This window comes from Rhinolophus sinicus, chromosome 4 (assembly GCF_057876585.1).
Source record: "Rhinolophus sinicus isolate RSI-liver-muscle chromosome 4, RSI-T2T, whole genome shotgun sequence".
Taxonomy (NCBI): domain Eukaryota; kingdom Metazoa; phylum Chordata; class Mammalia; order Chiroptera; family Rhinolophidae; genus Rhinolophus; species Rhinolophus sinicus.
Window position 1 is genome coordinate 96140203 of NC_142504.1, and position 26572 is coordinate 96166774.

General features: G+C 42.5%; 1 protein-coding gene across 2 annotated transcripts in view; it reads right to left on the reverse strand.

The window, feature by feature from the left end:
- EPG5 (ectopic P-granules 5 autophagy tethering factor) overlaps positions 1-26572 on the reverse strand; it is a 98750-nt gene that overhangs the window by 36131 nt on the left and 36047 nt on the right. For both annotated transcript variants that reach the window (XM_019739695.3, XM_019739694.3), the window contains exons 14-26: positions 25817-25981; positions 23631-23750; positions 22728-22987; positions 18851-18991; positions 15193-15337; positions 14766-14963; positions 14227-14337; positions 12641-12763; positions 11563-11729; positions 10497-10718; positions 8564-8687; positions 4373-4517; positions 442-613 (exon numbers count right to left, since the gene is read on the reverse strand). In XM_019739695.3, the coding sequence (XP_019595254.3) occupies positions 442-613; positions 4373-4517; positions 8564-8687; positions 10497-10718; positions 11563-11729; positions 12641-12763; positions 14227-14337; positions 14766-14963; positions 15193-15337; positions 18851-18991; positions 22728-22987; positions 23631-23750; positions 25817-25981 (2093 nt within the window). The remainder of the gene's footprint in view (positions 1-441; positions 614-4372; positions 4518-8563; positions 8688-10496; positions 10719-11562; positions 11730-12640; positions 12764-14226; positions 14338-14765; positions 14964-15192; positions 15338-18850; positions 18992-22727; positions 22988-23630; positions 23751-25816; positions 25982-26572) is intronic.

Consider the following 26572-nt stretch of genomic DNA (forward strand, 5'->3'; position numbering starts at 1 on the left):
TGTGAACTCAGGACACTAACTGCCTCTCCTGCACTTGGCTCAAGTGCCTGTGCCCATTTTTAAAAGACTATGAAGAGTTAGAAGACAAAGCAGTGACTAAAGGATATAAACCTCATTTCATACCCTTTAAACACTATCTCTCCATTATTAGAGGGTCTTCTCAGAAGCATAATAAACAGTTAGCAGGCACTGCTGATGCTCAGAAATGCCACCATAGGAAACATGCAAAATGTATAGTCCATGGAAGCACCATATATAATCCCAACGTGAAATTAAAAGACTTGTTACAACTTGGTAAATGACAATAACCGTCTGGGCCAGTCTCGTCAAATCACCCTCCTGGTGAGAAAGCTGATGAAGAAGGCCTCTCAGGTACTAAATCACCTCAGCTGTCTAGGCAGCAAGCACGGAAGCACGATCCCGATGGTCTCATGGCCTTACCTGGCCTGCTGTTGCAACAGATGCAGGTCCGTGCGCACCAGCTGGGTGGTGCCCTTCTGACTCAGGAGCACGGCAGAGGAAATAACTGGCACAGGAGGCTTCACGGGGTGCAGGACAAGGGGAGGATGGGGAGCCTCGTGCTTCCGTAAGTTACTTAAAACCCTCTCTTTGGCTAAAAGAAAATAAAGTCATATTTACTAAGTAATGGCTACTACTACGGAGTAACATACTAAAGTGGGTGCAACGCCCTGGCCTGTTACTTTCATAAAGAATGTTGGAAAGCTATAGAATAGTTACTTAAACCACCAGAGGCCTAAACAAATAAAATTAATATCTTTTATGGCTTGTAAGTTTTGAGGGAGCACCTATAGGCCCAATAATATTCTACCAGGAGCTGGGAAATCAGGAACATGTAATGTGATTAACTATCATTAAGACTTTTTGAGGATAGGAATTCTATTTAAAGATCTTAAATTATTACCCTAGGTAGCCTTGCATGATATATGAAGGTGTTTGGACTTATACTGGTACAAAGGGGGTCTAGTGAACAGCTCTAAGCTAGCTTGAGAAAGGTGGCAGCTATCACCAGGCAATGGGTTGGGGGAATGGGGCAGATAGCCCAGTTAAGTTTAATGCAATCACCCAGATAAACTTCATAGGAACAGGAGAAAGAGGAATGAGCAGAATGGAACACAGGTGAGTGAAAAATTTTAAATGAGGCCAAGGTTAAAACAGCAGGGCTGAGAGGAGTAGAGTTAAAATGAATAAAGACATGGGCACAAATTCCTATAGAACTTATGTTTATGTAGTCATATAATCACTCATTCCTTCATTTACTTATTCATTCACTCAATAAATGATTTATGGAGTCCAAATAAGAAATCAGGAGCCATATAAGAAAAATTAAGGTAAATCTGTCCCATCCAACTTTGCACTAGATTGCACTTGGTCTCATATTGGTCAATCCAAGTTAAATGTTTATATTTCTATACCTAGTACAGAACTGAATACCTACTTCCATTAAACGCCCAACTTCCTCTCTCTTTACTGCACTACACACATACCACAAGGCAGGCAGGGGCTGAAGAACATGAAAAAAGCTGCCACATACCTGATTCTTTTCAACAAAAAGATAACAGAGCATGAGAGAGGTCAAGGGAATTTCAAGTCAATAAGTCAAGTCAACAAATACTTAAGGGACTACTATGAATTTCCGATTTCATTCCAGGTGTGGCATTTAATTTTCTATTCTTGTTAAGAAAAAGTAAAGAAGGTTTCATAGCCATGACTTGACTTGGCAAATGGAGACTTGTATTGTCTGCACCTCAAACAGATGGAATTTAACATTCAAAACAGGTCAAGTACAGGACCATCCGTTATGCTGGGGTTTTTCCACTAGAACTACCACTCTTTGCACAGAATGTAACAAAGTCAGGCATTCATCACTGGATAAGACTCCCGATGATGTCCAGCTTTCTTTCAAGCAACAGTTTAGGCCCTGACTCTGAAGGAAAACTGAAGGCTCTTTTTCAAATTCAGTAACACTTATGTTGAAAGAAAAACCACAGATAATATTTTAAACACAAAATAAAAATTCAAAGCATATTTAACTGTAATCACCACTCTGGAGCACAAGTGACAAAAATTACGAAGCCAACAAAACAAATTTAATTCAAGAAAAAGAAGGTGGTGTCACAATGACCTGTGAAGTACTGCTAAAATTTTTCCTACAATCACAAGTTCCATTGTTTGATGTAATCATCGTCTAACCTGCTATCTTCTGAGAAAAACCTGAAACTTGTTATTTAAAAATCTAGATTTTAATTTTATTTAGAATGGCAACCTGTACTGATCACCAGAAACGAGATAAAATAATAAGTGATGAAGAGCAGGGTCCCCAGAGCCAGGTGGCTCTGCTACATACCAGCTTTGTGACTTGGGCAAGTTACCCCACCACCTTACAACTCAGGTTCTTTATCTGCTCAATGGGGATAAGCCTCCTACGGTTGTTGGGAGGACAGAGTTAATGCACGTCAAGTATTGGGACAGGGCTTGGACCCAACTAAAGGCTTAATAAATTACCAGCCTAACTCCAGAGAAAACAATCAGCCTTTTGGGGCAGTGCTGAGGCAATGTGAAAGCACTACAGATGGGAAGACATGAACAGAGACGCGTTCAACAGCTTCCAGATCTATAAACATATTTCTTCTCATTTAAAAAAGGTTTCAGGAACAGAAAAAGGGAATCAACATGGTTGGGTTGAGGACAACTTTTGTATCTTCCCCTATACACCTTTCTATATTGTTTAAATTTTTTTTCAATGAGCATATATAACTTCTATAATTGGTGGGGGGGAAAACTGTTATTATTTCAAAGGAAAAAGCAAGGAGAAAGGTGTTGGAGGGAAAAAAGTCTTTGGTGAGACTGTCCAGCACCTTCATTTCACAGATGAGTGAATTAAAGCCGAGAGGTTCCTATTTTTCTCAGATTGCACAGCTAACTAGCTGGTTAGTGGCAGAGCTGGAACAAGAAGGTATTCTTGCTGTGGGGACAGAGTCCCAGAGAGCAGTTTCCAGGCTCTGGGCCTCACATGGAAAGGTGTTGGCTCAGGTAGTAAATGGCTGTCGGCTGTGGCTAATTGACCCTCAGCTGTAACCAGTTAGCCAATTAGCCACTGATATAACTGCCGCGGCTGCGCTGGTTGGTGAGTCAAGCGTCAAGTCAGTGAGTCGGTTGGCTGGCAGGCAGAGAAGCGGACAGCAGGTTGCAGGTCGTGTGACTCCAGCCTCCAGTGAGACTATGATGGTATGACTCCCCTACCTATGGCTCCGTGGGTGTTCCTTTTTGGCCTCACCATATCCTGCGTTCTTATGTGGGGAACGGGACTAGAGGCCTCGCAGGCCACCTGCACGACAAATGGCGCAGCGAGCAGGGTCTCCCACATGACACTTGCCTTTCTCTGAATCACTTCCGTGCTCTATTACTCTGCATAGTATTACATGTTCGATGCTTATATTTACAATTTTATTATGTGTCCTACTACATTTAAAAAATATATTTAGTAATTTAAACTAGTAAGTGACCCCAAATATTGTTTTCTGTTATTTTTTGTTGTAAAATATGTCACCAACTTTCTAGGTTAAACAAGTTTTTGTGGCCTGGCACAGAAAACTAACTGATAATTTATAAAACTGTTTCTCTAGAAAAATGCCCTGTGAGAAACAACCAACTTAGAAACATTGGGAATATGATCCATTTGTATATATAGTAAGAGTTCCAGATACAGGGAAAAAGAGTTTATAAAAGAAAAAGACTTCTGAATTTTAAAACTGCAAATCCGAAAGTTGCACTTTACACATTGTAAGTTAACTGAAATGTCTTTTTAAAGCAGCACAGAGAACATGAACCACAAACATAATCAGTCACTTTCCAGTCTCCTTTCCAGAGAGGTAGAACCATCTGTCTCAGTTTGGGCAAATGAGATGTAACTGCAAAGTGTGTGAGTAGCTTCTTCAAAGAGTCCAGGAGAGGGAGGTTCCCCTTCCTGCTGAGTGAAATGTGAATATGACAACGTAAGCTTAAGCAGCCACCTTGGGCCATAAGTGAATGTCACGAGTGAGAACAGTGGGGCAGCAAGATAGGATCAGGGGTCCTCGAAGGCTTTCAGGTCATGTAGCTACTGCTATGAAATGCCTGCCTCCAGACTGCTTTTATATGACAAAATAGAAATTTTTTATTTAAACTATTACTACTGTGGAGTTTTCTCTCACTCATAACCTAGCCTAACCCTAAGTGGCAGATAAGTTAATTGATGAACTCCTAAAAAAGCACTTCTCACTGAAGGAATACACTATGCATACCTTCACCCTCAAAGGCTCTGATTCACTCATTCATTCATTCATTCAAAGGGGCCGATGCTCATGTGACTCACCCAACAAAGGATCAGTAAAGTCCAGCTGCACTGACAAACTACAGGGTGTGGAATGAGACTCAAGCTTGGCCTGCAGCCACAGACCAACAGATTCCTGAAACTCGTAATGTATGCGCTCCATGTTCAAATACTCCATCCACAGATCCTACAATAGAACCACAGGATTAACTTTCAGAGATGAATCATATATTTGCATATAAAACCATATATTTAACTATAAAGTGAAGGAGTAAGTTTCAACATGAGGTAGTCCACTTCAAGTTCGCCAGCATAAGAATGAATCACATTCAAAATGGATACTCTGTCTTAGCCCAAGTCTCATATGTGCCATGATCAGAAAAAATAATTTTAACAGCCCCACTAAATGTATATTTATAAATTATATACACATACTACTGAGCTAAAAAATTTGTAAGACAGGCAAGTAACAGAAATTTTAAAGAGATAAAAAAATAAATGTAATGAATAATTGAATCTCAATTACATCAAGCCTTAGGTCCCAAAAACAATTTAAAGAAAACACAGGGCACAGAAAAACATATCAAACTACACCACAAAGACAGCAAAATCAAGACTGTGGGGAAACTACAAACAAACTACTAGTTTCTTCAAAAAATAAACTGCAAGGGAAAAAAGGATAAGGGGAAGACCTAGATAAAATAGATTTATAAGAGCTATCAACCAATCACAAAATGTGGATCCTGACTCATTGTAATTAAGTAAAAACAAAACTTTTATGACATTTATAAGACAATTGGAAATTTGAATACTGAATAGCTATTGGATATTAAGAAACTACTGTTCATGTTTTTCAGATGTAAATGCTGCTGGATTACGTTATTTTTTTAATCATCATCTTTTAAAATCATATATCAAATGCTCTCTAGGATTAGTTCCAAGATAATATGGTGGAAGGCGTGGATGGACTATACGTGAAACTAGACACGTGGTATATGGGGGGAGGGGGAAAGCAGCATGTCCATTATATTATTCTATTTTCTATATGATTGAATTTTTCATGGTAAAAGGTGAAATAAGTAAATAAAGTGAGAAAAACAGAACTTCTAGTATTCTCTTCCCGCACTCCAGTGAGCTCGCCTGCATATTCTGACTATGTACTTCACTTTGGTGATCATTACATATTAGAATGGTGGACCGACTTTAACGAAAAAAAAAAAAGTCTGCATTGTACACCTGAAGCTGAAACTGAACAACAATGAATGTTAACTATAATTTTATATATTTATATTTACAAGAAGCGGAGTACAGCGTTAGGAATAGAGACAGTAGAAATGTAATGGCTCTGTGCGCTGTCAGAGGGGTAGCAGATGGGGGAGGGGGGTTATCACTGTGTGAGGGATATAAATGATAAGTGTCTAAAACAAAATGTCAACCATCAATGAATACTACAAACTACTTCAAACAGTAATAGATGATCCAATGTAGACTATGGTTTTCCTTTTTTCTCATTTTTAAGTGTGCTAAAGAATTCTTCTAAATCTAAAAATCAATTAGTACACTGCCATGAAGTCCTAAATCATTATTTCCAAACTAACCATGGCATAAAGCATTCCAGACTCAGGAGGAACTCCAAATTCATCCTGATCACAAGCCTGAATCCCAGATGCACCAAACTGTTGAAGATGCTATACCAGACCCTCCCATGTGTGTTGACAGAGGCTAACAATGAGAGAAGAATACTGAGATTAACGATGGGTAAGTAGAAATGTCTCAGAAACCATAAAAGGACAACTCTGAGACTGAATTACAGATCTAAATTAGGAGCTATAAAATCAAATGGCAAGCAAAGACTTAAAAGAAAAAGCAATTAATTCTGTAGATGCTGGGTAGCCAAGATAAATAGCAAAGAACCAAGAAAGCTATGATTAATTTTTTTAAAAACTCGCAAAGTACCTACTCCATGAAAAACCTTGGATAAGGCCTTGGTGTGTGAAACATAAAGAAGAGATGAGAATGGAACAGCAAAGGATCTCAGGACACCATGATCACTTCTTTATTTTTCTTATTTCTCTGTCCCTACACACTCAACCTATTTCTCTATACCTTAAATGTTGTCATTCCTCAGGTTTCCACCTTCTTAATCTAAATATTCTGTTACCCAAACCCCCATTTCCTACACTGCCTCATTCCTGAATGCTAGACCTGTGTATCCCCTCCCCACCAACTCTGACAGAGGGTTCTCTTGGAAGCCCCTTGGCACTTCCTCTTCCAGGATTTCCTATTTTTGTAAACAGCATCTCTAGCTGCCCAAGCTGGAAATTTGGGAGTCCTTGTGTATCTAATAAGTCCTCCTACCGTATCAATCCTAATGCATATCTAAAAATCTTATTGATCTTGATTCTTCCTCGATATATTTTTAATTCATCCATTTATTTAACCACACCTGCTATTTCAACAGCTCTCCAAAGACTTCAGAACAAAATCCAAATGTTTTACAAAGGTATATATGGCCCTTAGAGATCTGACCCTTGGTCCCCTCTCTGGTTTCATTGGCCCTCTCCGGTAGCTATGTCCCCACCTGCACCTTTCTGAACATGCCATCCCCTCTCACCTGCCATATCTTTGTACACGCTGGTCTTCCCGCTGGTAACGTCCTCTCTGCTACTCTCCATCACCATGCCTTTCCTTTCAACCTGACCTACGCCCGCCTATTTGTCCTTCAGGGCTTAGCTCAAAGGTTGCCACTCCAGACCCAGTGTGAATCAAGGGCTGTTCCTCTACATTCCCACAGCACCCTGTGCATTCTACGCTCACAGTCCATCACCAGATTCATCATTGTTTAGCGCCCCCATTTGAGAGTAAGCTTCTTGAAGGCAGAGGCCTTGTCAGGCTTCTTTTTGAATCTTTGGCATACAATACCCCACACCTTAAAGGCATTTTATAAATACTTATGGAAGGAAGAAAAGGAAAGAAGAAAGAAAGAACAGAGAAAGGAAAGAAAGGAACAAAATAGAAGAAAATCGGGCCGGCCTGGTGGCTTAGGCAGTTGGAGCTTCGTGCTCCTAACGCCAAAGGCTGCAGATTCGATTCCCACATGGGCCAGTGGGCTCTCAACCATAAGGTTGCCAGTTCAACTCCTCGAGTCCCGCAAGGGATGGTGGGCTGTGCCCCCTGCAACTAGCAACGGCAACTGGACCTGGAGCTGAGTTGTGCCCTCCACAACTAAGATTGAAAGGACAACTTGACTTGGAAAAGTCCTGGAAGTACACACTGTTCCCCAATAAAGTCCTGTTCCCCTTCCCCAATAAAATTAAAAAAAAAAAAAAAAAAAATAGAAGAAAATCAAAGACACCTATTGGAGATGATATACTACGTCTAATGTGGAAACAGGTAGGTTTAAAGATCCAAATTGGGTGTCCGGTTAGCTCAGTTGGCTGGAGCGCATTGCTACTAACACCAAGGTTGCTGGTTTGAACCCCCACATGGGCCACTTTGAGCTGTGCCCTCTTTAAAAAAAAGAAAAAGATCCAAATTAAACTCTCGAGTGTTAGAGGTTCCTGAATCCTACCCATGTTGGGGTCAATGCCCAGTAGAGTTCAGCCCCTAGAAAAAAGGAATTGGAATAGGAGAGAGATATAGATGTGCGCGCGCGCACACACGCTTACAGAAAACTTGGAAGTTCTGGCCTGAAAACAGACTACAGACATCTTTGGTTGCCAGCTTAGACTGTGTGAAGATTAGAATTGAGGATCTCCAGAAGAGTAACCAAAACTGTGAGACCGACATCACAGTTTCGTAGGTCATCTCCAAAGCCAAACAAAGGTGAGCTTCTTATCTACTTCACGCAGTTAACTTCCTATATAACGTAGGGATGCTAATAAATTCTTACACAGTACTTTTTATGGGAGTAGAGATGACTACTTAGAGGTGTTCAGCTTCTAACAATTTAAAATAAGAAAGAATACAAAAAGGCTGAGGAAGGTTATGTTTACGAGGTTGTACAAAGCCTTAGGGCTGAGTTCCAAGCCTTCAGGTGAGACCACAGTGGGACTGGCGATTCAAAAGGGAGTAACTCTGTTTAATCACTTATATACTGACAAAATCCAGAAACAATGACCATTCAAGGGAGCCCATTTCCATATCGACAAGTGGTTTTTACCATTAGATTATGAGAGTGACCAATTCAAATCACAGTCAGACATACTAAAAGAGACAGTGCCATAGTTTCACCTGCTGATTCTGCATCACTTTGGCTAGCCTGTGAATGTCATAATGCTTTGGTAGAGAAGGGATATAGGTATCTCCTTTTTGAAAAGTCTCATCTTCTAGCCATAATATATATACATTGAAGAGCCTAAAAGAAAGAAAAAACAGAATTGTATAAAACATAAAAAGATGTGCAGGCAACTGAAGTTTCTTAATCTCTAGGAACACTGGCACCACTACATGAAAGTAAAGAAAGCACATAATACAGAAATAGTTTCCAACCACCACCACCCTCCAGAGAAGCTCATGGGCCAGCAGGGGAGAAAGACAGGTCACAAGTAATTACACTATGCTGCAATGATTGTTAAAACAAAAGGTGTGAAAAAAAAGGGCTCTGAGAACTTACTATTAAAGCAGGCTTAAGGACAATAAACAGGGGAAAAAAAAAAAAAAAAAACTGAAGGAGGTTATTTTAACACAGACCCAGGGAATGAATTTGGAGCCGTTCTTTCCTGAGCAATCCAGTCACAGTGAGCCTTAGTGCTTTGAAAAGTTTAAGTAACATTCAAATAAACTTATTTTATATCTTTCAGAGAAAACATTAAAAGTCATTTTCAACTTATGCCCTGGAAGAACCTGCCAGCTTTAGGCTCAATGACAATCTCCTCCCTCAAAGGGTCACGAATGTGGGTACCCTATTTTCGGTAAGAAGGAACAGAACCAAACCAGGTTTAAAAAAAAAAAACCTCAATTTTCCAGTAAAAACTTAAAAAGTTTTTATGTTTCCTTTGTTCTTATTTTGTTTTGTTTTTACAAGAAACACAGTCCATTTGGCTAAGATCACTTTTATTTTAAGCAGCTATTTGCAGCACCAGGTGCTGGAGTAGGCTACAGCCACACAAATGACTTGGGTGGAGGTGGCATGACTTGGCTTTGCTCAATGAAGTGGAAAATTACCTCCTTCACCTCCGGGGTAGTTGGTGCAGGAAGAGAGACAGGGAGAGGGTTCTGTGGCTCCTAAAGGGAAGAGGCTGTAATGGATCTCTCTTCGAGCTTCTGATTCAATTAGGTGGCCACTTTACCAACACACCCAGAGGGAGGGGGATTTAAGAGAGGCAGAAAGGAACAGCAAAGATTTTCTTGGCTGCGCTAAAGGTTCAAAGACAAAGCCTTCCCCCCTGGTTAAGCCTAGTTAAAAATAAGTTTTCCTTCAAGCAAGCAAGACAAGGAGGAAAGTCCTGCTGGAGGCTGAGACAGAACCTAAGGGCTTGGAGGTCAGGCCCAAAGCTTCAGTGCAGGCTCAACACACTGGGTGTCCTCACCAAGACATTTTGCATTCAGGGCTAATTATGAAGAGCCAGTTTTATTAAGTCTTATTTATAAGACTAATATCTGGTTTATAGCAAGCTTATAAATGAAAGTTGAAGGACTAGTGTGAAAAGGACCCAAACTTACTTTAGAGTTCTCAATCTTTTGGGGATCCCAGTATTGTGCCTGATTTTAGAAGCAGTTTTGGGAGACTCCTAAATCCTACCCTAACCCAGGTGGATCCTAGAATCCCCTACAGGCTCTATGAACCCCCCCTTTAAGAACCCTGCCTTGGTCATTTGTTTCTTGTAGAGAACTATCCTACAAGGCTTTACCCGTTTACATGCTCTAACCGATTGTTTGCGTTTGTTTCTGTTTTTACATGAAAGAGGACATCAGCCCTCCGGTTTAAAATCTTTCACTCAGACTCCAGGTACTCAACAGAGGTATATCCATATTGCTGATTCATTTCTCACGAGGAACATAAAAGAGAAACGTTACAAGATGTAAACCTATAGTCAAAACTGCTGCTATATTCAATCTAACAACAAAAAAATAACAGCTAAGCAGTTTATAACACAAATAACTGCTCCAGCACAGTACCTGTGCTGCAAACAACAATGTAAATGAATAAATAACCACGTGTCACCTCACAAGCTCCGCATGCAGCTCTGGGGAAGTCAGGTAACCAGCGGTGCCAGCCGGGCTCACTGGCAGCCCTTCGCTGCCCTCTGCTGGCACACGGAGGGCCTTGCTGGCAGCGTGGTGGAAGTCAGCCACCTCAGTCAGGCGTCTCTTCATTTCTTTCAACAAATGGGTATGAGCAGGGCTATGGAAAAACCTTCTTCCAATACAACCATCTATAGGTAACCTTAAAAAATACAAGCACAGATCACAAGAAGATCAACACAAGACAGTCTTCCTATATGACACAAACCAGCAATGAAGTCAATTTACTGTAGTTGTGCATATACCCCATGAAATGAATTCATATTATTTCTGTCTCAGTGGTTACTGTGAGGCTTCAACAAGATGGTATACATGAAAGCAGTTTTTAAAAAAATGGAATGCTATGAAAATTCAAGATAGTATCGCCATTTAGAGGTACATAATAGAGTCTCTGCTCTTGAACAACTTGCATCTGGTAGAAAACAGAAGTGACAAAGAATTAACAAATTGACATCTATGTTTCAAGGGAGTGAGTTAAGGGAGTGAGGGTGAGCTAGGAATTGAGCTGGAGCTAGAGCTCAATAGTCAGTAACAATGGACAGTTCCAGCTGGCCAGAGGCCCTTCAGACCCAAGGAAAATGTTGGACGCCACCTGGTACAGCCCAAGGGCTGCGAGACACAGCATGGCCTTTGCCCACTCCTGCTCGATCCATCACAAGTCCTCGAACAAGCCTCATGATGGTCACACAAGCAGCCTGTCTGGGGCGGTTCTCTCCCTTTGCATCTCCAGAGGCTCTATGCTAAGCCTTGCTGGGTTCCAGGGTGTTCTGTTCACGATGCTGCATGTGGCGAATGGTAAAAGAGAGAGTTGCCACAAGATACCCTGAACTCAAAAGAGCTCTAGTCTAAGAAACGTGAAACAAGGAGGGAGGGAGACTCCTAGCTGGAGAAGGATTCTGACACACACCACAGTGAGAAAACATGGAGCAGCGGAGCAGTGAGACGGCGGGAGTGGATTCAGAAACTTACGACACTGGGTACCATACCCATATTGCGGTCCAGGCCGATGAAGATACAGGAGGAAGAACTTCTGCCAAATGAGCGGCAGAAGAGGGTGATCAGAAGGCGTGACGAGAGCCTGGTGGGCCCAACGATAAATCAGCAGCCTCTGGAGAGACGGGACGATGGGGAGCTTCAGCTGGGCCTGGGCTTTCTACAAAAGGCAGGGAGGGGGGCGCTTTGAGCAACCAGGAAATGAACAAGTTGCAAACAGTTTGCTCTTTCTAAATGATCCAAATGAAATGCCGAGCATTTTTCAATTCAGTAAGAAAAAAAGTCCAATACAACTTACTTCTTCAACCCACTAGCTAACACTTTAACCTCCCTGGCAACAAGACATATGGGGTAGCTTTTCTTCTGTCAAAACATTTCACAGACCCCAGAATTGGAATGGACCTTAAGTGTCACCTAGTCTAATCTCATTCCCATGCCTCTGCATGTAAAACACTACAATGCAAGAAAGTAGAATGATATGAAAGCCAAAAGCAGAGATTACTGTCAAATTTTATCACTCTTTTGAAAATTTTAGATTTTAAAAGGGATTTTAAGAATTATAAATCCCTTGATAAGCTCTGAAACCCAAAGCAAAGCCTATATTATGGGGTCCTAAAAGAGAAGCTCTTTAATTCTAAAGCCTTATTCCAGTCTTTCTCACACTTAACTGAGCCTAAGGATCAGTTAGGGAGTTTTTAAAAATAAATTCCTGGTGCCACTCCAGACTCAGAAGAAACTCAGAATCTCAGAAGTCAGGGTCCAAGAATCTGATTTTTAAGCAGCTCTCCAGGGGGTTCTGATGCACGTGGGACACACTGGAAATTGCTTTAAAACAACAGCAATCCCCGTCACACATGCAATGAACACAGCCTTCAGCGATGAGATGTTAAATGAACCTTGGGAAGGGAGCATGCACTTCAATGACACTATTTTCATCGTTGGTTTTGTTACTGTGCTTTCCAAACATTCACAACAAAAGAAAACACAGGAGCTCAAAAGCTACAGGTGAACCTTTCAGCATCAAAGCATAAACCACTTTCTCCCACTCAAATGCAGAACTGCTATTTGCACCTTCAGAGCTTGGTCAGGGGTGAAACCAGAGTTTATAACCAATTCCCCTTCAACAACTCTTCGGAGCTGAGAGTCTTCTTCAAAGATAGATTCCATGTTCAGGACTGTCCATGCAAACCAGACCTAAAAGGACACCAAGTGAAGGTGAGGAGAGTGAGTGTTTGCTCACACAGGCAAAATACATCCTGATATTCCACAAACTATCATCTCTCCTATCACAGCTCTCAGTTGACAAACATTTACAGTTTCTAAAATTAACACATAGTTTTCATACCTGTCTATATTCTTATCACAGTTATAAATTTAGATACATAGATCACTGAAAAAGGTTAAATTCCTTCGGAAAGGCTACTTTAGTAAAAGGCTGCTTGTTCATGCAACAATATTTAGTGGGTAGTTTCTGCATGCATGAGGGCCACAAACGAGGGCCAGACACGACCTGTGCCCTTAAGAAGTTTTCCATCTATTAGAAGAGACAAGACTAACACAGGGGGTGCCAAAAAAAATGTATACAAGTGGACACTTTGGTCAACATTGCTCAAGCAGTAGTTCGCCATAATCAGAAGTGTCTGGATGCTGATGGTAACCACTTTGAGCACCTCTTGTAATTGCAGAAGTCACAGGTGACTTGTATTCATCTTTTGTTATCGGTATATATTGAGCATTACAATTTTAATAGTTTTCCTTTCTTAAAATGTGTATACTTTTTTTTTGCACCCTCTGTACATAAGTAACCAAAATGTGGAGTCAGAAGTGGTGACTACTGAATCAGGGGTAAAGTGCTATGGGAAGCCAGAGGACGGAGGGCAGGACCAGAGAAGGCAGGTGTATCTGAGAAGGCGCCACATAGAAACTGGAGGTGAAGGCATGCCTGGCAGGAGAATCAGCTAGGCAAACACAAAGATATGTGTCGTGACAGCAAGGAGTTGGCTTCAGCTGGATCACAAGAGGTAAAGGCAGGAGTGAGACCGTGATACAAGTTTGAAGGATGCTACTGTTGGTTTAAGTGATGAAACAGGGACGTAATTCAACACCAAGTCTGAGAGGTGGAAACAGTGACGAAAATAACGCTGCTGATGATCAGGATGGAAACAATAACAGCCAACACCTAGGGAGCCCCGATTCTGTGCTAAGTGCTGTTCTGATGCTTTATATATCGGTACCATTGTTATTCCCTCTGACAGAAGAGGAAACTGAGGACCGATTGGTAAGCAAGCTGCCCAAGGCACAGCGCCAGCAAATGGCAGAACTGAGTGGACTCTGGCTTCAGCATCCCCTTCCTAACCACTCTGCCAGGGGGCTGGGCAGGCCGTGCAGTCCGGCAGCCTGGGTCTGACCACGAGCTGTCTGACCCTGAGCCAGCCACTCACTCCAGTAAACCTCAGTTAGCCTCTCTGTGAAACAGGAATAGCAACAGCGCAACCGCAGCAGAGGGCTGCTGTGAGGGCGAAATGAAACAGCATTCTGCTCCGTAGTGAGTGCTACATAAATGCCAGTTGTTTTAGGCCATTAATAATATACCAGAAAGGGTGACAGCAATATCCAGGTTCACGAAGGTAACAAAGGGTCCTGAGAGGGTTTCCTACCTGAGTGGAAGTGGCTGAGCCCTCCACGAAGGAAGGAGTGACGTTGCCTGCCACGATCCAGCTCACCAAGGAAGAGAGCAGACTCCGGTCACAGTGGTAACCCAAAGCGTTCTACACCGGGGAGAGGGTGTGGAGCAGAGAGAGCAGGCTTTAAAAAAAGCTTATCAATGACCTTTTCAAGAATATCAGCCATTATCTTACTACACACTAAAAGATTCTGGTTAAGACACGGGTTTCAATAATTAGTCCACCAGCAGTGCCATTCCCCGGCAGCGTATTACAGCGAAATGTAACGAGCAGCTCCTCCTGGGTGGGTGTGGGGGGGGGGTATCATCTCCTTTGGCTTTATGGGGATCTGCTCTAGCGGACTATGGTTACTGAAATAAAACAAGACACCGTTAAGGCATAGTGTTTTGTTTGGTTTTTTTAAAGTGTACTCGGTGACCGCCGAGAAGTACTGAGAACTGTGCTTTGGGGGGACTTTTTAGAAGGCTACTATCTAGCCACTGACTGCAAGGTAACTCCTCTAACAGGCTTACCTTGTGTTGCTGGTAGAGTAATTTCTGCACACAATCTTCCTGCATCAGTTGAAATGCTGTCTTACACAAGTGATCCATGAGGAAGAGGATGGGCTCTTCTCGGTACCAAAGATGTAGGCTTATTAGAGCCTGAACCCAGAACTCCAGTACGGCCACGGGGCCCACTTCATTGGGCTGCGTGCTTACAGACACGTGGGCCTGTGGAGAAAGGGCTCAGGTAAGGGGAAAGGTAACAACAGCCTCCCATTTTGAAAACACTAAGAAAATAATACCGACTGCACGACAAAACCCAAATCTGGGGACTTTCTTAGCCAAACGCACGGTGCCAAGCGCTCTGAAATGACCAACACACCAATGTGCTGGCACCAGGGGTGTTTGACTGGAAAGGTGGGTTACAGTGTATTTAGGGGCTTACGAGGGCCCTGACCTGGATCATGCTGTTGAGAAGCTTCACGTTGTCCCCATGGCTGGCTCCAGTCAGGTGCTGTGTGACCTTGTGGGTGACCTGCTGTGTGACACCCTGAGGGACGCCACTGTCCAAGTGCAGGAACAGGAGGAGGTAGGACAAAAACCTGCCAAGCACACAGGACGACACACTTTATCTTCTAATCAAAGCCAACAGAGTTTCCAACAGCTAATTACTTAGGAGAAAACAGAAAAACGTAAAGTGGGCCCATTTTTAGACCAAAGCTCTGTTTTATTTAGGGATTCGGCTAAATCTTCAGGAATTTCAGGAGAATGAAGTTTTCCAATTTCATGTGGGTTCTGAGGAATTCTGTCTACCTGGGGAAGTATAGTGAACAGACCCAAGGCAGACAAACACATGAAAGTTAAAGAGCACTGGAGAAAAAGCTGTCCTGACATCAGAGAAAAGACTGTCCCCACAAAGGGGACCGACATCCCCTCTACACTCCCAACTTATGCACACAAAAGCAGAGATATTTATAAAATATTCCACAATCTTTTCTTGGGTGCCAACTTCACGAGGTGGCATATAAGGCACCAAGGGGGCCATCACAGAATGAAGTCATGGCCGTGCCCCCAGTTCCCTGAGCACACCAGGCAGGCTCCCTCCTGTCTCAGGGCCTTGCGTATGTGCGTTTCCTGCCTGAAACACTCCCCCACACCTAACCTGGCACACTCCTACTCATCCCTCGGATGCCTTCTGCAATGTCTCTTCCTCGGAGAATACTTCCTGACCCCCTCCCGCCACCTAAAATACATCTAACCCATTAACCTCTCTCACAGCACCCCACTGCTTTCCCTCATGGTCCCTCACACTGGTAACTGCCTCCTGAGGACGTGATCACGTCCTAGGTGTCTGAGGGCGACGCCCACCAGGCCTGCTTTGCTCACCCCTGTACAGACGGTGGCAGCACACAATGGGAATCAATAAGCGGTGGTTACTGGTGAGTGAAGGCACTTCCCACTTCCCAGGAGAAACAACACAGGCCAAACCCCACGCTAATATAAAGGAAAAGATGACAGAAAAGGTACCAATGAAGTGCTGTAAGAGTGCAGAGGACAGAGCTAGAGCCGGCGTTAGAGGGAGGTGGGGGAGGTGCAGAGGGGGAGCATTTGAAACAGCACCTAGAAAGACTCGTCATTACTCAAAATCTAGTAATCAGAGGAACAAGACATAGACAATTCAATCTAATTTTAAAATATCTTTTAAAAGTCATGAAAATCTAAAGAGAATTTATTAAAATTGTGCCAGGCACAGTACTGTATATTACTTAATCCTTACATCCGGCATGGGAGATATTATCCCATGATACAAATGAAAAAAACGGAGGTTCTGCAGAGTTAAGAAATTCATTTGTGTCCACACATGAGTAGAGTGAGAGTGGGGACATAAACTCCTACCTGAAAACCATGTGCTAACCAAAACACAAGTGTTCCCAGACTTACCTGGCGCCCAGAGTGCTGATTTAAAAAAAATACAGGGGGCCCTAGGCTCGATCCCATTCCTACTAAAGTAGACTCGCCCAGAGAAGAGCCTGGGAGGCCATATTTACCGTGTTTCCCTGAAAATAAGCCCTAGCCGGACCACCAGGTCTAATGTGTCTTTTGTAGCAAAAATTAATATAAGACCCGGTCTTATATTATATAAGAGCTGGTGTTATGTTATATTATATTATATTATATTATATTATATTATATTATATTATATTATATTATATTATATATTATATTATATTATATTATATTATATTACATATTATATTATATATTACCCAGTCTTATAGTAAAATAAGACCGAGTCTTATGTTAATTTTTGCTCCAAAAGACACATTAGAGCTGATGGTCCGGCTAGGTCTTATTTTCGGGGAAACAGGTAATAAGCTCTCCTGGGTGATTCTCATCACCAGGCAAGTTGGAGAGACACTCTTTGAAGTGACACACACTGGGAAAACTGGCATGTCCCCTCGTGCCCTTGAACACACTGCCTGCCCCCACCACAGGGCCCCTCCACGTCGGGCTCATCTCCCCTCATCACTCCTGGCGAGGCCCCAGCCAGATGCTCTCCTCCCTGCTCCCCGCACAGGTAGTTCTCCTCTCACCTCGAGGCCCTCACTTATGCTCTTCCCCAGCCTGGCCACCTCCTCTCAACTCCCTACCGATATTGAAAAAGCCTGCCTTGCCCTGTCCTCTCCACTGGCCCACGGCCTACATGCACCTCAAAGCTCAATTAGAAACCCACCTCTCCCATAAAGGCATGTTCTTGGGCCATCTGTTGCTTCTGTCCACAGAGCATCCTCTCTCTCCCTTCTGCTAACTGTACATCCTCTCATGAATGGAACTGTCCTTCCTCCACGCCATAGAGTTCTGGGAAGGAAGGACTCTCAATACAGAACTCTTATACACCTCTTCTCAGGGCTGGACATTCCCAGAGGACGCAGTCATAGGCTCAGGGAGAGCAGATGACTAAGTCAGACTAATCGGGAATCATTATAAGGAACAACAATGAAGAAAAACATTTGCCTTTCCCATGGGAAACTAGGATGATGCCTAGTTCTCTTGATGGCTATGGACTTTTGTTTCCCTCAAAAAAGTACACCTGCAGGAAGGCATGAAAAAGAGACAGGGTCAAGGGATCTTGGAGGGAGAATAAACAAAGAGAAAGAGAAATACTAACCCAGGGTCTGTCAACTTTGGCAATACTGACATTTTGGTCTGGCTAATTCTTTACTGTGGGGGCTCCCCTGTGCACTGTAGGATGTTTAGCACTATCCCTGACTTCTGCCCGCTAGATGTCAGTAGCGACTTCCTCCAACCCCAGCCCCTAAACCACCACCTTCCTCTCACCCTGCCAGGGTGTGACAACCAAAATCTTCTCCACACATCACCAAATATTCCTCACAGTCAAAATCACCCCTGGTGGAGAACCACCACTTTAGACTGACCTGATGTTATCTTGAGCCTTTTTTTTCCCCAATCACAGGAGCCAATACATTCCCCTTGGTGAAACGAGTGTGCACTAAGTTTTCATCATGTGCAATTTAAGCACCTTGATTAATATTCCATCATCCTTAATTCTTTTCCTCCCCAAGCAGCTATTTCTTTTATCATAAATTCCATATACTTTTACCACATAATTAATGCAAGTGCAATCTATATACCACAGCATAGCGTGGCCAATATTTTGCTTCATTATTTTGCAATTACTTCAAAAGTCTTATTCTCCCAAGATTAAAAATGCCTCATGTGATGAACACCTTTCTGTGTATCTTATCTGTGTGTAACATTTGCAGATCTGCACAGTATAGGCCATTAACGGTCATCGCAAAGCCATTCGCTGCTCGATATCAGAAGCACTATTCCCCGAGTTTCATGGAAACAACTGCTCTTTCAAATACTAATAAGCTGTGAGCAATCCAAAATTAAATTTAAGAGGAAGAGAAATATCTTCATAATAATAAAACTAGAAATCATTACTAGAATCATTTTCCTCCACCTGCATTCTAAACTGGGCAGGAAATTTTCTGCCTCATAAAAAACACACTACCGAAATATCATTCCTATTTTCCTTGAGAAACTAGAAGACGTCGTCATGTGTACTCACTGAGCTGTTCTCTACTTACTGCTCGTTCTTCAGAAGGTAATACTGGCAAGGGTAGAACAAAGGCAGAATCTTATCCAGGACATGGACCACTGTTCTCAAATGCCTCGACTGGACCAGAATTCCCAACAGTGGGATGCCTTCTGCACAGAACTTCTCAATGCTGTGGAAAAAAGAAAAAGACAGTCAGCATACAAGGGAACCAGTTCATAAAATGATGTTCTTCCAATGAGCTGTCAGCCTACATGCTACCAGGATTATCTTAGGTCTCCAAAACATTTTTGCATACCCAACCTTCCTGCAGAAACATTAGATCACAACTCTGGAAGTACAAAGGAACTTAACAGTTCATCGTTATTTTCATTTCACAGACGGTAAAGGTGAAGTATCATGCCCAAATTCATATAATTTCCTAGTGTGGAGTCCAAATGAGAACCCAGGTTTGCAAAATTCTAGTCCAGAGCGCTTGCCACCACCCCATTTTGTTCCTCTAATGCTGCTTCTTCTACGAGTCGAAGGGTTCTCACTGTCTGCTAGTCCCACAAGGTATTACAACAAAGAGAAGATCCAAAAGGGAGCTCAATCTGACAGTACAAATTGGCAAAAAGTCTTCTGAAACCAATGTGGCATAAACATTTACTTATTATTTTACTCCAGAGAATCTATCCTCAGGAAATAATCTCCATTACAGAAAAAAAATATGTAAACATGCCCTTTTTGGGAATTCTTTATAATTAATTGCAAACTCTGAGACAGAAATGACTTACATAAATTTTGAGAAAATCCATTCAATGAGAATATTATTACATGGTTTTAAAATAATGCATATGATGGCCAAGGGCAACATGGAAAAATACTTCTGCTATAATAATACTGGAAAAAAAAAACATAAAATTTTATACTTCTGACTACAACTAGTAGTAAAGAAGATTTATATGGGGGGTGGGAAATACACAGGGATGATGTCACATCAAAATGCTCATTGTGCTGCAGTGGTATTAGCGAGTGGCTTTTTCTCCATTTTCCAAATTCTGTAATTATATTGCTATAATTCTAGGGGGAAAAAATCATTTCAAAAAATAAAAGTAACAGTGCAAAGATTATGACATAAGGGAAACGTTTACAATATTAAAAAGTGAAAAACAGGGCTGGTCCAGTAGCTCCGGTGGTTGGCGAGCCATGCTCCTAACCGAGGTTGCCAGTTCGATTCCCACATGGGCCAGTGAGCTGCGCCCTCTACAGCTAAAATTGTGAACAACAGTTCTTCCTGGAGCTGGGCTGCTGTGAGCAACTGAAGGTTGGTTGGCATGAGCTGCCGCGCGGGCTGCTGTGTGCTGCCATGAGCAGCCGGTAGCCAGCGTGAGTGGCCGGCAGCCAGCGAGAGCTGCCATGAGCTGCTGTGAGCAGCCGACCAGACCGACAATCGGTGACCGACTGCCTCAGCCGGGAGGAGCGCAAGGCTCATAATACCAGCATGGGCCAGGGAGCTGTGTCCTACACAACTAGACTGAGAAACAACGGCTTTAACTGGAGTGTGTGTGTGTGTGTGTGTGTGTGTATGTGTATGGAGGGGGCGCGGGGGAACGTGGAAGAAGGAGGGAAAAAAAGGTGAAAAACAAAGGATATATAAAATTATACATATATTATAATTCTAAAAAAGATCAAAGGAAAAATTACACAAAAATAACAAAAACCAAAAAAAAATGTTGTATTAGGGTGGAAAAATTCTGAGTAATTTTTTTGACTACTGTCCTCTGAATTATCTGTGATGTTATATTCATGTACAACTTATGTTACTGCATACTCTATCCCAAACCTGAAAAGCATTCATAAAATTGCCTTAAGCCAGTTCTAGTATATATATATCCCAGATGTTCACAGTGGAGTTTTTACTCTCGAGTTCAGCCCTGAAGAGAAACCTTTATCCTCACCCTCACTCCCGTTCAGGATACAGTAATTAGTGCTAAAGAAGTATTTATCTTTAGAGAGGACCTGGAGCATGTCAGTGAATACAGAGCTGCAGGCTCAAAACGGATACAAGAAATTAGAGAAATCATGAAACAAGTTCAGAGCACTACATTCAAAGAATCCACAGACACTGTTCTAAGCATGTTTATGTATTATAACTCACTAGAGCTTCAAAAGGCCAATACTATTATTATTTCCATCTTAAAGAGGAGGGACCTGAGACTCAGGAAACAGTGAATGACACTAGAACTACTGGAGACAATGTAGAGTGCCTTCCGAAAGGCCTATATAACATCTCTCCTCTTCCTAGTGGATCAACTCGAGCCTTTCACTTGGCCTTCAAATGTGTCCATAACTTGGCCCTACTGACCTGGCTGATTACCGCCATTCACCAACATGAATCACGGGATTCAGTCGGGAGTGTTTCTTCCGCCTCTCCTCCTACCCCCTCAGACACCTGGTGCTCCTTCCCACTCTCATTCAATCCAATACCTACTAAGCACAAGTTCGGGCAACACAAAGATAAATGAGGCAGTGCCCCTCCTGGAAGGAGCACACAGTCCCCAAGGAGAGGGGGAGACAAACTGACACTACAGTACAGTGAGGGTGCTGCTCAGTATACACACACAGTGCGGGGGCGGGGTAGGGGCCCTTGGTCCGACTCTCCAACACTGGGCACTGATCACCTGGAGAAGTGAGTGCCACCACTCTGCACCTGAGCCGAGGACGCCTGCTCTAACACTCCTCTGCAAAGCTCAGCTCCTCCATGGAGGTAACCCGCTCCAATGATGCTCCGTCCTTTAAATTCTTCCTGCCCCTACTGAGCGGTTCTCAGTCTAGGCTGTACATTAGATCACCTGGAGAACTGGCCCCAGGCCAAGGAGATCGGGATTAAAGCAATTCCCTCTTCCCTGAACTGGTATTTTTAGAATCACTCCGAAAGCGACTTACACAGCAACAGGGTTGAGAGCCACTGCTCTGTACACATCAACCAGCCCTGGAGTGGATCTGTGGTGCCACCAATTATTTTATGTCCACCATCTCCACTAAGCTTTCAGCAACCTGAAGGCAACTACCTAAACACCTCCACGTCTCTCCTACTCGGTAGCACAAAGCTGAACACTAACGGCTGGTCGGATAACTGGCATCCCACTGAAAAGATGCTTAATGTGAAACAAGTTACTGAAATCAAGATGCTGGAAAGGTGGTACAGTGGGTCTAAAACACAAGAATCAGAAAGCATAGGTCAAAGAGCTTTTTATAAAAAAAAATGGATGGGCTAGAAAAAAATAGTATATCAGAGGAAGACAATCTTAAGGAAAAAGACTTTTAACCACCTAAGAATTCCTTCCTTCCTTCCGTTACTTACTGCACCAGATAGTGTTCACCTCTAAGGCTAAAGTGGTAACACAAACACAGTTCTGGGTCGTAACCTCAGAGAAGATCCCTACAGACAACTCCAATACAGTGTGATAAATACTCCAGTGGAAGAAACACAGGCAGCTATGGGCTCATGCCAGAGAGGCATGTGGCCTCATCAGGGCATTTCATTCCCCTGGGCAGGTTGGCCTTCAGCTGAGGAAGTGGAGTAAGGCTGCCATCATTTTAAAATTCAGTACACGTGACCACTTACATTGATCATTAATCTGAGGAAGAAAGCATATCTACTGCTGACATGAACATTCCACTCTGGGTGACACGTATAACGCTCCTCATTATGTAACAAAGTGATTCTTCTGGTACAAATCTGTCTTATATGAATTTGGGCAGCACTTCCCCTTGGTCAGCTATTCATCAGGCTTATGATTTGGCCCTGATTCCCCGTAGCCAGGTTCGATGGAGGCCTCAGACCTTGGCATGCGACAGATGAGATTCTACCATCACTGACTACAGGATTCAGCGACCCTAGAGGTTCGGCTCCAACAATGTACCTGTGGCCCAGGGCCGTCATAGCTAAGGCCAGGTAACAGCCAATGGGCATGCCTGCCTTAACAGCCTTCAGGAGAGGATGAAACGTGGGTGACTCTGTCATGTCAGGCACAGTGCTGGAGAAGGGGACAGTTGGGCGATTCTGCTGCATTCCGTAGTCGTTTTTGTGCAGTTTCAACCTCAAGATCAAGTTCCAGGCCCACTGGTTAAATGAGGTCTCAGGTGTCTCTCCGTATCGAACAATACTGGCCAAATATGAAACCTAAGACAATTATTTATTTTAAACCACATTAGTCACATACACATTAAGTCAGCAGGCTCACCCGTCCATCTCCTTTTGTGATCAACGATGCCCTCAAAAGTGAGAACACGTTACTCAGTGGCACTCGGTGTTTGTGACACTAAGTTAAAAAGTCATTTCTCACAGTGACTACTTCAGCTTACTTGCTAGTCAAGCTGAGTCAGCTCAACCAAAAGAGTCATAATATAAAAGTTGCTACACAACAATGGTGTGCTGGTAAATAAATTTAATAACTAGCTGGAGTGCAGGGAGCTCATTTATAATGTTTGCCAATTTTGGTGGCGCAAAAAACTCCCACCATGGTCAATTTCAACCTACTAACAGGCTAACAACCCAGCCTGCAAAGTTTCTGACATTTTCCTGCGCCAGTATTAAGCCAGCGCCAGCACACCACTGTAGCTCAACTCTAATTCCACAATATTAAAATGGTCACATGTAGGCTACTTCTTAAAGAAAAATCTTTATCCAACCATAGGACTGAATTTCAATATATTAAATTGCCAGAAATGTTATTAGGAAACCTGAGGGTAAACACTGTAACTTTATCCACCCAAGCCATTTATAATAAAGACATACGTCCTCAATACGTAAGAGAAGGCAATACCTGCTTCATACTTTCAGAAAGAAGCCCAGCATATGGCTTCTGTGAAAGGTATTTCTGGTATGCTTCGAGAATCATTAAAGCCACTTCAGCATGGACTGCTTGATCCAGATGAAGGGTATCCTATTAAAGAGAAAAATAACCACAAAGATGCCATCTTGAGATATATGTATATCTGAACCAAAAGACTAGGCAGAATAGTAAAAAGAGATCTTGGATACAGAAGCTAAATTTTCCAAAAATCACATCCCCTAACAATGAAGTTTTAAAATGACAATAAGAAAAGAAACTGGCCGGCCCGGTGGCTCAGGCGGTTAGAGCTCCATTCTCCTAACTCTGAAGGCTGCCAGTTCGATTCCCACATGGGCCTGTGGGCTCTCAACCACAAGGTTGCCAGTTCAATTGCTCGAGTCCCGCAAGGGATGGTGGGCTCTGCCCCCTGCAACTAAGATTGAACACGGCACCTTGAGTTGAGATGTTGCTGAGCTCCCGGATGGCTCAGTTGGTTGGAGCGCGTCCTCTCAACCACAAGGTTGCCAGTTCAATTCCTCGACTCCCGCAAGGGATGGTGAGCTGTGCCCCCTGCAACTAGCAATGGCAACTGCACCTGGGGCTGAGCTGCGCCCTCCACAACTAAGACTGAAAGGACAACAACTTGACTTGGAAAAAAGTCCTGGAAATACACATTGTTCCCCAATAAAGTCCTGTTCCCCTTCCCCAATAAAATCTTTAAAAAAAAAAAAAACTGATAACTTAAAGAACCATTTCACTGCACCTAGATAGGTATAGACCTGAGTCATCCCAGACCCAAGCCATAAAATGTATCCTTGAAGGTAACCCCCTTCCCCACTCTAGAATCTCTTCAAGACTTTGGGTTATAAGTTTAAGGACACTGCCACAAAAGAGGAAGATGTTTAATTATTATAAAACAGGAAGATACTTAATATTTAAGTCTATAGTCCCTTTCTTGTTCTACCATCATTGAAAACATAAAAAAATGTTTTCATTTACCTCAACAACACAGGTAAAAATATTCCTTCAGGAACCTGAAGTGCTGTCAAATTTCCTACCCAGTCTTCCTCTGAAGAAGTGCATTCCTATCCGTCTCATAGAAGATAACTTTTCTAACTTTAACAAAGGAGCAAGGAGACTCCCACAGCGGAGTCTTCATGCAGCGCTCTGGGAGAGAGGCGCCTGGGGTTCTGTTCACAAGCAGAGACTGTGAAGGTGGAGAACAGCTCCTGCAGCACTCACCCACCAGCATGTGAGAGAGAGAAGTCCCACATGGTCAGGGACACCCTGGGGGAAAAGCTCCCTGGCTTCAGTTTCCTCCTCTGTACAGGGGCCATGGCCATGCAAACCACACACAATGGCTGCCTGGCCGCAATGACTTGCTCAGAACAAAAGCTGGCGCACATTTGGAGAGGACTGAGTTCTCTCTCATTTTCCCTTTAAAACCTTTAAATATTTTGATCAAAGAGCCAACTAAAGCCTAGGGTAAAGAGGCAGGAATGGTTTAACAGTCAAAATCACTTGACCTGACATCTTTAGAGACATGACAGGTAGCAAGCCCTTAATAATAATAAACTATTAAAGAAACTATCACCACTCAGTACTTCACATGTGCCAAAAACTTCACATGTGTCTTAACTTGTTGAATCCTTACAACAACCCTATGAAGCAAGCTCATTAATACTGATGCTTACAGATGAGCAACTGAGGCCCAGAGAGTTCAGGAAGCTTGCTCAGAGTCACACAGCCAGCAGGTGACAGAGCTGGGATCCGAACCCAGGCAGGCTGGCTCAGAGCTCAGGCTCTTAACCAATGCACAGTGCTTCAGAAGACAAATCTGGCAATGACATGCAAGACAAAACCCAGAAGAAGGACCAGAAGCAGGAGAGGCAATTAAGAGGAACTGCAGTAAAGAGCCAGAGATAAAACAACAGATCTATAAAGAAATCATCTATAAAGAAAAAGTGAAGAACTCTGAGTGTGGAACAATTTACCTTCCTTTAGAAGATGCTCACTCTGCAAAACAGAATTAAAGAGAAGATCCGAAACTCTGACACAGCTAAAAGATTTGCAGACTTTGCAAATGATACTCAAAAATGTTGATGTTTTGAGAAAACGTTCTTTGAAACTGATGGATGTAGAACCACCAGTCTCTAGGGAATGGTTTTAACACATACCTGTTCACCAAATCCCCAATTCAGTCCTTCTAGAATAACACAGGCCAATTTGTTCTTCACCATTGTCAGGTTATAATTCAACAGCCAATCCCGAATCACAGCTATCTCAGAGGCAGAAGGTCGCCAAAGATACAAAGGCAATTCTTTAAACAGGTATAAAGAGACCTTATTAAAAAGAAAATGATAATAATTAAAATCAAAACTTAGGGACAACCCTATATTACTACAATATTACATTATTAAACTGCTTGCAAAACTTTTTCTCCAAAAAAAGGTGGAGTTTTGTTTGATTTTTAGACAAATGAAATGGACAACCAAATCAAATGAATACTGAAACTAATGATACACCAAAAGCACATTTTGCAATACTTTATAAAGGTCAATCTTTTTTCAACATGTACATTGGTATACTTCTGTTTAGGAAAACCACCATACTAAGATCCAAATTTAAAGTCATGACAAATCAGGGGGAGGTAATTCATTTTACAAAAAGAGCACTTTAAATAATTATTTCTTCTATGGTATTTAAAAAGATATTTCTATTAACTTCAAAACACTCTAGGGAGGAGGAGCAAGGAGTGGATGGAGATCAAAATGAAACAAGATCAACCATGAGCTGGTAATTGTTGAAACTGGATGTCAGATACACAGCAATTGACCATATTTCTCTACTTTTCTATCTATATGATTCTATAATAAATTTAAAATCCTGTTTACAAGAATTCTATAGTGCCACTTTTTAAATAACATATCCAT